The sequence below is a fragment of the Passer domesticus genome, chromosome 2 (assembly GCF_036417665.1).
Source record: "Passer domesticus isolate bPasDom1 chromosome 2, bPasDom1.hap1, whole genome shotgun sequence".
NCBI lineage: Eukaryota > Metazoa > Chordata > Aves > Passeriformes > Passeridae > Passer > Passer domesticus.
The window spans coordinates 69,676,013-69,691,129 of record NC_087475.1 but is presented as its reverse complement, the minus strand read 5'-3'; the positions used below and the strand labels follow the sequence as shown (position 1 = coordinate 69,691,129).

The 15,117-nt window shown below is 40.5% G+C and overlaps 1 protein-coding gene across 1 annotated transcript in view; it reads right to left on the bottom strand.

The window, feature by feature from the left end:
- Positions 1–15,117, bottom strand: part of KATNAL1 (katanin catalytic subunit A1 like 1) — a 37,363-nt gene that overhangs the window by 12,713 nt on the left and 9,533 nt on the right. Inside the window, exons 3-4 of the mRNA XM_064409092.1 lie at positions 8,108–8,268; positions 5,896–6,064 (exon numbers count right to left, since the gene is read on the bottom strand). Of these exons, the coding sequence (XP_064265162.1) occupies positions 5,896–6,064; positions 8,108–8,268 (330 nt within the window). The remainder of the gene's footprint in view (positions 1–5,895; positions 6,065–8,107; positions 8,269–15,117) is intronic.

The following is a 15,117-nucleotide window of genomic DNA, read 5'->3' as shown; positions in this document are numbered from 1 at the left end:
ACCATTCAGGGTGCCTGAAAAGCAGCTGCGCTGGTTTAACGGAGGGGGCTGAGTAGGGAGCTACTTTAGGACTCTTAACTCAGCTTCTAAGCACTATCAGCAGCAAGTTAAAGAATCCCAGCTGGCTGGACAAAAGCATCCTAGACGAAGGCGGGTCGAGAGGCAGCTGGAGACACACAAATAACCTCGCAGTGGAAAAACAAAAAGGCAGCGATTACACCCCTCCCAGTTGCCGTTTGCCCACGACGACTTGTGAGGGAGTAGTTTATCTTCCCACTACTTTTATTTCTTGCTTCCAAGCGAACTCTTGTGTTGTTTAGTACTCCTAACTCAGCTTTTTGCAATGGAAACGGAGCTCAGAGTTGTGTTTAAGCAGAAAGCTGGTGTAAAAATGTAGTGGTCTGGCGTAAAAAGGAAACGGCGAAAAGACACCCTGTGGAGTTTTCAAGATTTCAGGAGAGATAAAATGGAATCCAAATGTAACCATTAAAAAAATAGTAAGAAGAAGAAAACAGGACAATGAAATGAAATGAAAGGTATTTGCTATCTGTTACATTCTCCTCTTGTTCTGCAATGGACTGACATTCCTAGTAGAAAAATGTTTTCTGCACATCACAGAACAATTGGTTTATCTTGTTGCGGTTGGGTTTTGTTTTTTCCTGAGCGAAACCGAGTTAAGGCAGAGTTGCAGAGCAGGAGCAGGGAGCCGGCCGCTGCAGCCGCTGGGGCCCGAGAGCCCCGAGCCCGGCGGGCAGACGGCGCAGCTCAGCCCAGCGGAGCGGAACACAAACCCAAAAATCAAAGGGGGAAGGGAAGGGCCGGGGCCGGGAGGGTGCTGGCAGCCCCGGGGCGGCCGCGGGGCGGCAGCACGGCCCCGATCCCGGCCCCGATCCTGGCCCCGATCCCGGCCCCGATCCCGCCGGACGTGCTGCGCCTGGGACCGCTGGCTCTCCTGGCCCTGCGGAACGTCTCCCCAGCGGAATGATGGAGAAGCGGGCAGACGTGCTCTCAGCATCACCTCGGCTGTCGTTGTAGTGACCATGAATTTTTTTTTTTTTTTTTGCCCCCATTCTGTAATTAAACCAAGATTTAAAGTAGTTGTAGTTTTCACAAGTAATAAGATTATTAATGCTGGGCCCAAATTGGTCCAACCTGCAATTCTCAGTCAGCAGATAAGGGAGCATAGACTAGAAATAATGATTTTTTAAAGACTGTCACCTGAAACTAGGCAGCAGGAGTAAACATAATTTTTCCAGTCATCTCTTCGGGTATTATTTTCACAAAATAGCTTTAAATAAAGTTGCTGTGATGGCTTCTCTCTAAGAATGTATGCCAACAGATAGGTATACAGGGCTGCAAAAAATCTACTCCCACCCTTGGCAATCCCATCTCATCATTTCAGGCAACCAATATCTGTCTTAAACATTTAGAAATCAGCTGTCCTTTCCATCAGGAAGAGCTATTAGACCTGCACTAACACACTGGAATAAAAACCTTGTTTCCAAAATTGTTGTTATTTCTACTCTTGTACTAAGTTTCTGCAATGCTTTCAGCAGTCCACCACACTGATACACTTGCATCAGGCTTGTGCTCTTCCTTCATTTACCAAACTAAATAAGTCTCCTTTTGGAACATAAGCTGACCGTAATTACCCATTCACTTTGGCAACACTTTTTTTTCTCTCCCTCCTAATGTTAACATATCTTTCTTGAGCGTGGTTGTACAGAAAATGCTCCAGCTGTTTTCTCAGAAGATCCCCCTACAATGGCACAGGTATCTCTTCTCTCTGCTGGTAACACCCCGACAATCTGGGATTTTGTTTACTAGGATTTTGTTTCCATTCACATCCACAGCATTATCATACTGCCTCCCATTTAAAGCAATCTCAGCAGATTAATCACATGGAATAACCCTGAGGGCTGTAATGGCCAGAACTGGACCCTGAAGACACCTTGCCTTCCTGCAGGTTCTTCCCACTGCATAGAAATGCCAAATAACCACTGTGCCTCATCCTGCAGCCAGCCCTTCCCATCACCACCAGGAAAAGGTAATGTGTCAAATGGAAGTTCAGCCTGATCCAATTTCTGCTGATACATCCAAATCTGTCTTCTCCTCTCCTGCTGAGCTCCCAGCTTCTAGCAGAAATTCTTGTTACAGTTTTCAAGAACACAGCTTGCTGCTCTGCACCTCTGAACATTATCCCATTTCCATGACTCCAACACAGAGTCATCCAATTCTTCCTGTGCAACAGCCTCATTTGCCTTTTGTGGTGATGGTGCTTCCCAACTTGGTGTCATGAGCAAATTGTCAGAGCATGCCTCTTTTTTGTGGCAAGTTAAATTGGCATATTTAAATACAAAACAAGAGTCAAAAATTATTTGCCACTTGACTTCCACTTCTCCTTTCAGTACTGCTTGTTTACTTTCCCCTTGCTGCACAATCCCACTTTAAAATTCCTCTACACCACACACTAGATTAACAAATTGCTTCCCATGTGGTATCTGGGTAGATTGACTTCTTTCTATAAGACATTAACTAGAACTCCAAAGAAATCCTGGCAGAGGCAACACCTTTGCTTAAGAAACCACATTTCACTCTATTGCACTTTTCAATTAGTTCCATGTCTTTAGCTTTTTGCTTTTCATCCACTCTAAATTTGTTGTAAAACATATAACAATTAACAGCTCTGGTTGCCTGGATCGCTTTTCCTTTCCCCTTCTCAACAGAGGCATTGTCAACACAACTCACCATTCACATGAGACAGCATTAGACTAAGTAAATTTTACTGTAAAAATGTGCTCCCAGCCCCGCAATTTCACCCAACAGTTCTTTCGGTGTTTTCAGATGGAGATTATGCAGCCTTCCAGTCCCAATGCATGGAGGTCAGTGCTTTCACCTAAATGCAACTATCTCATCTCATGTCACAGCTAGCGATGCACAGGATGATAATCATTCAAAAATAATTTAATTTTTTAAGTCATACCTTCATTGATGTTAATATTCACTTTGCTGATATGGCTGTGCAGCCCCTGGCTGTTTCATATCCTTCATAATATTTACTATCTTTATCCACTGACAGTCTAAAAGAATCTGAAGAGTACTCCTAAAAAAGTGTTCCACTACTTAGATATGATATGATGCCATTTCTAAAAGACATACTGGGAGCATTCATGCTGCCTCTTTCAACTGAACTATTAAACAGAGGCTAAAACTCTTGGTAATGCTCCAGCAGAAGGTACCCTGAGAACAAGCCTAATAATTTCCAGTGGAACTAAGGAGGAAAAAAGCCTTGTAAGCAGTATTTTAGGGGGAAAAAAAGACATATAAGGATTTAGTGGATAGACACAATCTGGTGGGTTTAGCTCAAAATTATTTTATATAGTACTAAAAAAGGTAATTTTATTGGCATAGTTAGGTTAAAATTACCTATCCCAAGATGCTTACTGTCAGAATGAAAAGATGTTATGGTCTAGAGAGGAGAAACATTGAAAGAAGGCATTTGTTTCAAGTGAGACAGAACATTTCTAAAATAGATGTACTATACTTACATTTACCTTGAAAAAAATATGCCTTACATTGTGGTATTATAGCCAGGACAGCATGCAACCTATTACACTGCAGTCTTAGGAATGGAAATATCTTAAGAAACATCTTAGGAAATGGATAGTTCATTACATGTTCTAAGTAGTCCTATCCTAGTACCCAAACCCAAAAACTACAAAGCTGAAACATTTAATAGGAGAAATGACACCTGGTTACTTAATTTAAAGCTTCAGGTTTGCCCTATTATTTTTAACTGAACATGATTAGTAACCAAATCTCTTTGATTTGACATAGCAGTCTACAGAGCAAAGCTGCTTGATGGTTCAAACTCAGAAACTGAAAAACAAACACTTGTAAACTAAGAAAGGATAAAAGTGAAAGGTAAACCTATTTTCATGCCTGTGTGCAAAATATAGGAAGTCGCATTAACTTCTTCCATTTCCCACACCTGGCTATTTCTTCTTTCATTCAAAATCTTTCTCAAAGGCAAATCATGGATCTCTTACAAGAACCATTATATAGCACATGAGGATTTGTAACCTGGGGTGATTTTCAGTCACATACCCCAGACAAAGGAACTAGAATAACCACCCAGGAGCTAGACAAAGGGGAATACAAGAGCACATGTATTGGAATTTTTTGAGGAGTAGACATATTTTCCTTCTGCCACCTAGTGACCAATTTATTCAGATAAGAGCAGTGTTGAAAAAGTACCATATTAAATGGAACACCTTCATGACTTTTCCTACACCTCACAGCAGTAGTACTGCTAATCACATTATTCCCAGAGACAAGTATTATACAAGTCATGTTGTTGTAGGCTCCTTATAGTAAAGCCTTATAATGCTCATCACCGGAAAGCTTGGAGAGCAGAGTTCACCCTCATTAGAGCTAAGACTTTGAAGGCTGCCTTACACAAGCACATCTGGTGAACCTGTCACACACCATGACTCCAATTCCCCATATAGCTGGCAAATCTTTCAATAATTTCACAGATCTTCACGAGATTTTTATAGCTTGCAGGAGGCACACTTGTTATTTTAAATCTTACTGATCCAGGGTAGAGAGATTTTTAAAATGCTTGATCTGTACAGTCACTCAGTGGCACTGCTGAAAATGTGCTACCTTCTGATGGCCACAAGGGCTAGGATTACTTAAGACTTTTCCTGTGTATCAGAAAACAATTTATGATGGAAAAAGCAAATCTTTGAGTTGTTTAAGCTGTCAAGAAGTGCCGTAGAAAGGTCACAAAGGAACTAACCAAATTTTGGAAGAAAACTGGCCTAAATATTTTCTTATTCATCTCTCAAGATCTGTACAATACTGTATTCCCCCATTGTATCTTTGTCTGTCAGGAAAGTATGCCACTTCAGTACAGTCCCAGCTTGTATAATTAACACCACAGAGTCCTTGGGTTCCTGGCACTAACTCCACAATTAAATTTAAAATCACAAGTGTCTCAGAAACAGCAATTTGCACACTGACATTTTTTCCAGCCATGAAACCATCCTGCTTTTGACATCACCACTTTATAGTGCATCAATGTTTCTCTCTCTTTTCTTTCACTTCAGCACTTCCTCTTTTTCATGGATCTTCAGAAGAAATTAGTCTATTTTAATTCATTGCTTTTTCTTTTAAAACAAAACAGTTACAAGAAGCTTCTTTCTAAACACTATAATAAATACAAAACCCCTGTAATAAACCAGAGAAAATGAAAGTTGCTTAGAGTTTGGTTTTAATACTTCTCCCTCATATAATTTTCAAATATGTAACTTCAAATAATTTGGCACAGATCTACCTATCACCAATGCATTTATGGAACTGTTCTGAACTCCTAGGCATGCCTAAATTATACTGTGGTATGGCAGAGGCAATGGTACTGTGGAACTGCATCTTCAAGTCTAGGAAGGGCACTGGTCTCATTTTTGCACTTTTTACATTAATATCTTTACAAAAGCCCTGTATTGGATACCTTTAAGGAAAAAAAACCAAACCACCAAATATGGGGGAAAAGGGACTTAATGCCTGAATGACACTTAGAGATTAGAGACGAGCCCACAATCTTCACTCAAAGAATAAGAAACCCTCAGCAACAGGACACTACGCTTCCCTTCCTCAAAAAAATGTTACATCAAGACAGAGCAAACATGACACAACTCTTCTTAGTTTGGTGTAATTATTAATAAATGTCACCACCATACACGCTTTGACCATGGGGAAAAAGAAAGCACCAAGTTTTCCCACAAGTGATTATTGTGGATTTTATTATCTGTATTAAATGACTAAGAGCACTTCCCTTTGCCACCTGCTCCATCACAACACCTCCCTGCCAAGTTCTTTCCCACTTGTTACCTTGTCATCCTTTCCCCTGGCTCTGGATTCCCTTTCGCGGCTGCCGGAAGATTTCTCCGCCTTGGACACCACGTGTGCTCTGCCCGTGGGCCCGCGGGGCTGCAGTCCTGGAGAGTCTTTCTTCAAAGATTTGCCATCTCGGTTGGGACGTTTTATCTGAGGCGGAGCCCTAACAACAGCAACCACAACAAAGACATGCTAAAAACAGTGAAAAAAAGAGCAACATTAAGAAGGAAGGATTCTAATTTGCCTTAGTACATTCTTACTAAAGCTTCCAACACCCTAAGCCTTATTTCCCTATATCTACAAATCCAAAACCACATTCCTGATTCTGTCTGATACCCAAAGTAAGAAGAAAAAACCCCAAAAAAAAAAAACATCATTAGATCAGTACTCCTAATCAGTCTTAGAACAAACGTTCTGTCTGATACCCAAAGTAAGAAGAAAAAACACAAAAGAAAAAATTAACAACATTATCAGATTAGTACTCCCAATCAGTCTTACAACAAACCAACACCCATGTAACAAAAGTGGAAACAATTTAGTAAAAGTCTTCAAATCAAATATTCCTCTGACTCCAAACCAGGAGATTATATTAGGCTACATTCACATGCACAAATTCTACACAAACAGATGACATTCCTGCTAAAATAAAGATTTAAAAAATAGAGACATAAAAAAAAAAAGGTGGCTAAAATCTTTGACAGGCCCCAAAACAAAACAGGGAGGATTTTAAACAATCCGCCTACCTCTGACTTCATTCCCCTGTGTGAAAATGTCAAAACATAAAAATTGCCTTGAAAGCAAAAGCAAACAGAGCTGAACCGCAATCACCTATATTTGTGTACATCACCCACAATGTCAAAGTGTATTCAGCAGTAGAATGAGGAGAAAGAATTTGGTTTTAAGACAAAGAGTCATTGTAATTTTTCTCCAGGGATTGAATTTGAAATACAGAACTAAAACAAACAGCCAGGAATGTCACCCAAATTTAGTAAGTGTCCACTATTGAATTTTTGATTCTTGTTTTGAGTAACTCAAAATTTGTTAACCCCAAAAACATTTTCCTGGAATATGCTTTAAATTAATTACATTCTTAAACACATTGCTGAATACAATGGCAACATTTTGCTTTTCATGCATTTTATTTAAACGTAACAGCAGAGAACAGTGCCTAAGTTTCCTTACTTATTTGCACAAGATTTATATTTCAGCTTAAAAGAAGCAGATAAACTATTGGGGCTTTACCACTAAGGAAAATACAAGAATAAATATATCTTGAACTTTACATAATATTACCACAGAAAATCTGAGTTATTTCTACCACTTTAAAAAGTATTCAGCATTAATATAATTTTACACTTATATTCTTAAGAGGTTTTTTTTTTTGAAAAGCAAAGATCTTTTTGATAATAATAAAGCACAGAAAGTTATAAATAAACTTGACATTTCTTTCTGTTAACCAAGATCTCTCATTTTACTTTGCTCCTTTGCTTATGTGAGTATACACACATTAAAATTCTGTGCTCTTATGTTAAAAAAACTATTGGCATGATAAATGCTATTTTTGTCTGTAAACTGAATCTGTTTCCAACCAGCTCTGTTAGGTTGAAAATAGGGATTTCAGAAAATGCACAAGCATCTATTTTAAGAAATCCATTAGCTAACTGAAGTTACCTTAAATATGGTTACAGAAGAGAGATACCATGTGTAACAGAACATGTTTAGCAATTAAACTAACCAATGGATTAAACACAGGTTGAATTATCTGCAGCTAGGGAGTGATTTCTAACCACCATGTCCTTCAAGATCCTTCAGTTCCAGCTCCTTACAGACTTCTCAGTCATCAATTAATTCTTTTGCTCAAATAAACTGAAATGGAAAAGTTTTCTCCTTGCACATGAGAACATGACACCAAAAGCCCACTAACCTCTGCAGCAGACTCTAGTTCCAGGCACTTATTTACTCCTACCAGAATAAAGGAGTGACTCTCCTTAGAATGTCAGAAATAAATCTGACTGTAATTTAAATACTTTTTTAGATTACTTAGATTTACTAAAATTAGATTTACTCTTTATTACAAGTGACTAAATTAAATGTAATAAAAGTGTAAATTAAATGTGATTTTCATGTTACAGAAGCATTCAAAAACAAATATAAAATTATGGTGAGCCATCTTTATTCCACCCACTCTGCTTGAGCCTCTCCTTACCTGTGTTCAGCTGGAACAGGAGGAGGCCAAACAGCTGGATCTCTGAAAGGCTCATCTTGACAGGACACAGAGATATCTGGAGGTCTGTCCATTTTAAAACTCTCTAAAGTGTTGACAATGCTCTTAACTTGTTCATATTCTTCAACTAATTCTTGTCGGACCTTGAGAAATATGTATGTTATTTAAAAATTCTTACAATTCAAACTTCAAAAAGAACCAAACAAACACAGAAAGTACCTCAAGAACATATGCTAAGCTCAAAGGCAGGGACTCCTGAGTCTTCCTATTCACAAACCCCAGACCTATAACAGACCTTTAACAGCAGCACAAACAATTGAATCTCTGTTGGGTTCATTTTCCTGCTTGTTAATGTCCCAAGCAGACATGATTGCTAACACAGTGATCACTCTCCTGTAACATGTGCTGATGCTTGGGTTTATGTGTGCATGTTGACATGCATGCACACATACTCTCACACTAGTAAGGATGCTGTTGGCAGATCTGCAGTAATGTGCTACTATTCTGGCATAAAAGATCTCTGATTACAGTCTCTGATGGCCTAGTTATAAAACCAGCCAAATCATTAAAATATAATATTACAAAATGAACCCTGTGAGGAACACAACATTAGAGTGTGTCCAAAGGAGAGCAACTAAGATGGTGAAAGGGTGAGGGCAAGACTTATGAGGAGCAGCTGAGGTCACCTGGCTTGCTCAGCTTGGAGAAGAGAAGGCTGTGAAGTGACCTCACATTGGTCTACAATTTCCTCAAGGCGGGCAGCAGAGAGGGATCTGCTGATCTCCTCTCCCTGGAGACCAGAGATGGAATAAAGCTGCATCAGGGCAAGTTCAGATTGGACATTAGGCTCTTCACTGAGAGGATGGTCAGGCACTGGAACAAGCTCCCCAGTAATGCAGTCATGGAACCAAGTCTGCCAGGGTTCAAGGAGTGTCTAGACAATGCTCTGAGTCATGTGGTAGGAGCAGGGAGTTGGACTCAATGATCCTTATGACTTCCTTCCAGCTTGAGAGTTTCCACCATGATTTTATTAATATATATGACTGTCACCAGCAAGATACTGGCATGGACAGAGAGAAAGAGAAGGGTAAACCCCCAAGGCCCTGAACAGATCTTAAAACACTGCATTTACTTTACCAGAAGGTTTATGAACACCTGTACAGAAAGAGCCTTAAGTACAGGAAGATCTTGATCATTTCACAGGGCAAAGCAGCCTTCTTGCTCATTCCAGATGGGGTAACTGTATCTTTCCAAAGACACAAGACATCCAGCTCAGGCAGGATTATTCCTGCCCTGCTTTGCTCCCTTTGCTTTCTCATCACACAATCAGTGGACACATTCCCCAGTGTGAGAGCTTCCAGCTGAGTTACAAATGTGATTGATTACTAACTTGGTTCCTTCAAACTGTCTTCACACACATCCCTCCTGTCCAAAAATAAATCCAGCCAAACAGCTGCTGTGAGGTACAAAAGAATGATACAGCATAAATCCTCCAGGGCACCACTCCACAAGAGACAGCAACTTCCTACTCCAGTGCTCCAAGGGTACTGACAGGATTCCTTCTATCAGCCTTCCAACACATGCAGAGAAATTGGTGGAAAACAACTTTCTAGCACTAACAGCCAGCATGCTGCCATTCACCTCATGGACCAGCAAGAGGACAGCATCTAAAAACTGAGGGAAAGTGACCATTTGATGCTTTGGAAGATGAAAACAGACTAATGTCTGCCAGCCATCTCTTAGCCTGGCCTGAGCAGACCAAACTCTGAAATACACACCCTATTTCTTAGTCAATACCTGGCAAATCAACCCACAAGGAATCTTCAGTGTGTGGACCACAAAGGAAAACCAGCCATAAACTCCTAGAGGCCTTAAAGAAACTGACTCAAGTGAAACATGTGCAGAAAGACTTCCTTGCAATTGAGAAACAACCCAGACATGGGCCAAAAAAGGCTGTGCCACAATTATGAAGTTGACTGAGCAGTGTCTTTCAGTGATCACTGCCAGGCCGAAGCAACCTAGGAAGGCTGCAAATGGAAAAATCACTGGTTTAGACTCACCCATCTCCTTGTCCCCATCATACACACCATTATGTGCCAGAATCCTTAGGAGGCACTAGCTCAGGTTTTAGAGAGCCTGAAGAAAGCTTTTAAGTTATTCATGTTTAAGCAGTTTCAAGAGATAGTGCACCAATTAGCAGCTCACCACTTCCAAACAGAAAACACTCCCTTCACTTCTTCTTCCCAGCCACACTCTGCCCCTGCTCTTCTGCATTCAATTCTGGCATCTCAATATAGTAAGACAGGATGGCAAAATGGAAAAAAAATTAGCCTAGGAGGGTAAAAAAAAAAAAAAAAAGGACACTTCAGCTGGGTTAGCAAGCTGCACCTGCACACCATCCTGTGATCAGGTAAATCCCAGGAAGAAAAAAGGGGGCACAGGAGGGAGAGAAGCTGGCACAGATGAAAGGAAGAAAAGGTAGGGAAGAGCTTGGCCTCACTAGGCATGGCAGGATGTTAGCTGGATTCAGCTACCATGTGAAGCTGCGGGGTCCCCAGAGGCAGGCTCTGGTACAGCCCCTACAGTTGCCCCTTCCAGCCACATCACCTCATCTGGGAACTCAGTGACATCAGAAGGCCCAACAAAAAGCCTTTCAGCCCACGGGAACTTCCTGTAACCACGCAGAAAACACATCCTATCATATGGGTATAAAACACAGGGAACAAGAATTGAGGTCGCTCATTCTTAGTGGTAGTTACAAAACCCATTTCAGGGAGTACCTCTGTATTTCATAATCTGGCAACTGTTATACCTTTTCCATCACCAGCTTTTATTTGTTATGCTAGAGCTATACCATAGCTCTAGCATTGCAAGTAAGTATAGCTAGAGCTATACTTCTATACCCATTGCAACAAGCGTGGGTATTTGTGCCTTGGTAAATACAAATAATGCGTGGGATTTTCCTTTTGCTGAAGAAAAACTGACCAAGTTTATCTCTAAGTGTTTTCCAAACCTGAAATTACTACCTGAAATTAGTGTTAGTTATTCGACAAGCTCAATCTTTTAAAAAGTGAAAATAAAAGATCCCTAAACCATATCCAAAACAGATACCCTGCAACCCTGTCTGATCCAATGGAGTGAAGGTATAGCACCTATTCATGAGTTACCCACAGAATGTTTCTTAATTAATCACAAGGTAACCTACTAAATGTTAATGAAACAGGCGTGAAGCAAAAAACAACAAAAGCACAGATTGACCAAAGTGTGTTTGAAATAATAATAATAATAATAATAATAATAATAATAATAATAATAATAATAATTTACCCTTTATTCTTTAAGCAGGAATACAGCGCACCTAATCAGTGCACCTGCACCAGTGACTACAGTCAGTCAGGGTGCCTTGCTGGCTGCTCCAAGCACTCAGGGAATCATTGAGCTCCTGCCTGAGCTCCAGTGGAGGCCCCTGTGCTCCCAGCTCTTGTGCAACACAGAGCACATGGCTCTAACACGCAGCAGGTTTTGCTTGACAGCCGCTGGCCTTGTCGTAAGCCAGTACTATCTCCCAGGGGCACGCTCTGCTGTCATTCTGCAGCTGCTGAACTGTCACTGAAGCTGCTCGTTCCTACAAGCCAGCTGTCTAGTAAAAACACTGCAACAGCCAAGAAACTCTCTCAGAATAAACAGGGAGAATGTCAACACAAGTAAAGTTCACAGTAGTGGACAAGAGACTAAACCTACCTTTTAGTTTTGGTAAGGATGAGTTGCTTCTGATTTTGTATCTTTCCAGTCCCAGCCTGCATTTACATGAATTAATAAGCCTACCTGTCAGCCTAACCTCAAAGCACAACAAAGTAACTTTTTCTTTTTTAAATGAGCTCAGGAGGCTAGGAGTGAAGACGCAAATGGAGCTACACTCAGCCAACCCAAATGCCAGCTAGGAACTCTCTGGATGCAAAACAAGTATGGGTCTCGAGAGCAGGTCACCCTGATTATCCCCAAGATAAACCAGTCAAGAGATGATCAATGGCTGTGAATTTTTCATGAAATCAGAGGAATTCTTATGCTGTCATGTCTCTGCTTTGGTGGATCCTCAGCATGCATCTTTTGCCCTGTTTAAGATCTGCAGGGTGTGCTAGACAGTAACAAAATCCCTCTTCCCTGGTTAGCACTGATTTGGAATTCCCAGAAGCAGTATTGCATCAACTGTAGCTGAATGACTCAGTTGTTTTCAGAGGGGAAGACGTTAACATGTTCATATTCCTCCTCATCCTAACCATCAGCCCAAAGCAGGAGGAATCCTCATAATCAAGATGCATAATCAATTGCAAAGATCAAGCTGTCTCTCGGTGTGACGTGAAATACAACCCAACAAATACTTGCACAGAACATCATTCTGTCCAGACCAATCTGTAGCAATTTTAAAACAGTGACACCTATGCAAAGAGAGATAGATCAAGAGCATTTGGGAATCAGACTCAAAATCCCAACTACTTCTGGTTCACCTGGGCTTTGACATTGCTGAATAAACTACTGAGAAAATCCTCTATCACACACAAGGCAACAAAGCAGATCCATCAGGCATGAGGTACCTATGCAGGATGGAGCAGCCACTGTTGAGAAGTGACCAAACAGGCAGAACAATGGTGCATGTAAGAGATGTAAGTTGGTCAGCTGCACAGCCACAGCTGGAACCATTCTTTGAGATGTTCCTCAAATGAACATTTTTGTTTTACAATGGAACGTGTCCACAAACACACAAAACTTAGTTCACTGCCTCAGAAGTATCAGTCGGACAAAAACCCTGTTAGTGAGCTGCACGCAAAACATACAGAAAGGAAGGGGTGGATGCTTCACACTGACACAGCATCCCAGGAATCCTTCAGAAGATTCAAGATTGTGTATGCAGACAGTACATCCCAGAGAAGAACTAGTTTAAGTAACATTCTTCTCCTTTGAGCACTTACCTACATGGACATTCAAGAGTAAAAGTTCTACCTACACAGTGTTAGCGGTTGCTAAACTCCACCTCCAAAAGGCACCAGTGGTATTATCCTCTCCAGATTCCTCAGATGATGGAGAAGCTGAAAAACCTGAAGAACAGGCTAGCTCCATATTCTTGAGGAGACAGAATTTCAGGTAAAAATCAACTGCATTAATTTCCTTAACCATGACCTAAATCTTGCTTTGCTTCTCAAGCCACTTGCAAGAAACACAGTGGTATGGGAATCTTTTCCTTCTGCACGTTACTGGTACCAAGTGGGTTGGATCTGAAATTTGCTAAACTTACATAATATGTATGGCATAACTCTTTAATGAGAAAGATCTAAAATTAATATCTAGATATTGCTTTAATACTGTGAATGAATGTTACTTGTGATCCAACTTCTCAATTAAACTTTTTTCAGAACAGGTTGTCATTCAAGACAGCTCCTTTCCTGTCACTGACAGTTTGAATGTAGCTGCTGTTGGAGCTGGAAAGTAGTGCTAACATCCACATCATCAGACTCCCTCTTAGTCTGTCTCAAGGAGTGAGAAAGCACAACAATTATTTAGAAAGAATGGGTAAAGAAAAGCAAGTCTATCTCTATAGCTCTCACCAAAACTTGCAAGCTCTGGTATGGACAAGCTAATAGTTCCAGTGCTGCATCATTTGCTCTAGGGCTGTATCATTTTGTTCCCATAAATGAATGAGAAGGCAAATAACCTAGGCATTAAGTCTTTAATTTCTTTTTTTTTCAGTCACACTTCTTACTTTTTGCTGTTTGTCTCTGAGCCCGGCACCAGTAACAGCATAGCGATATTCTGACAAAACTCATCTGCCACTACTGTGTTGGGAAGTTTCAGAATTAATATGAGTGCACAGAGTGACAGACGCTACCCCACCTGCTGCAGATCTTATTTGGGACAAATCTCTAAAGCATTTATGTGACATGGTCAGGAGCAATTCTTCTTTTGCCTAAAGGGGATAATTTCTGAGAAGGTGCCAACTTCAGATCCTCTGCTGGAGAGACAGCTGCCTTCCCCAGGGAAGAAATCCTGGAAACTGTGTTAATGGTCCTTTTGTACTTGAGGTTTGTCTCCAATGTGCAGCACGCGTTCCATGGTGCACAGGCTTCTCGGAAGCAGTTCAAACAACACACAATAACATGAGACTTGAGTGACCTTCACAACACAAGAGCTGTTGAAAGTTTATTGGAAGAATCAGTGTCATCAGAGGAAACACTAAATACTAGATGTGAAGACAATGCAGCAGTTCAGCTGCAGAATGAGGAAATCCTCATGCTCTACTTTCACATCAGCTACAAGTCTGGCAGGAACTAAGGACAGGTACTGGGCATGAGCACCTGGTATCAGCATGCCCTGGGGTGGGAAAAAGCTTGAATACAAGTACTTGAATGTGAATATCTCCTATACAACACCCAGCTTACTACATTACCAGGAAAACTATCTCTGCTGGATGTACATGCACATGTTTTGCAGACAAGCTCTTCCTAAACAGACTTCTACAGTTCTATGATAAACACCTCTGAATAGTACTTTTACTACAAAGTGATTGTTAACAGTGTTGTACTTATCAGTACACAAAATACTCTGTGTTAGTGTCAGAAGTTTCAAACACAAACCCATAAACAAATCATCTGCTGCAATAAAAAGGAAAATTTGCTTCTGTTTTTAGGTGATATCCTTTAAACATATGATATTTAGAAAAACTCTTACTGAAATCCTCTCTTTAGCTACCTACTGCAAAATTGTATCTTTCATAGGAGATACATTATTCTTTCAAAACAGTCTATATGCAACACAGTCTTTATGCAACATTTATTCTTTAGGAAACATCTTTATATGGTTTTCCTCCTTTTTATGTTTATAGAACACAGTTTGTACCATAAAAAATGGGCCAAAAAATGTGAGGAAGGCTTAAATACTGAAAGTAATAAATAGATGGGGTTCTTATATGTCACCTGCAGATTACTTCCATGGCTTCAACC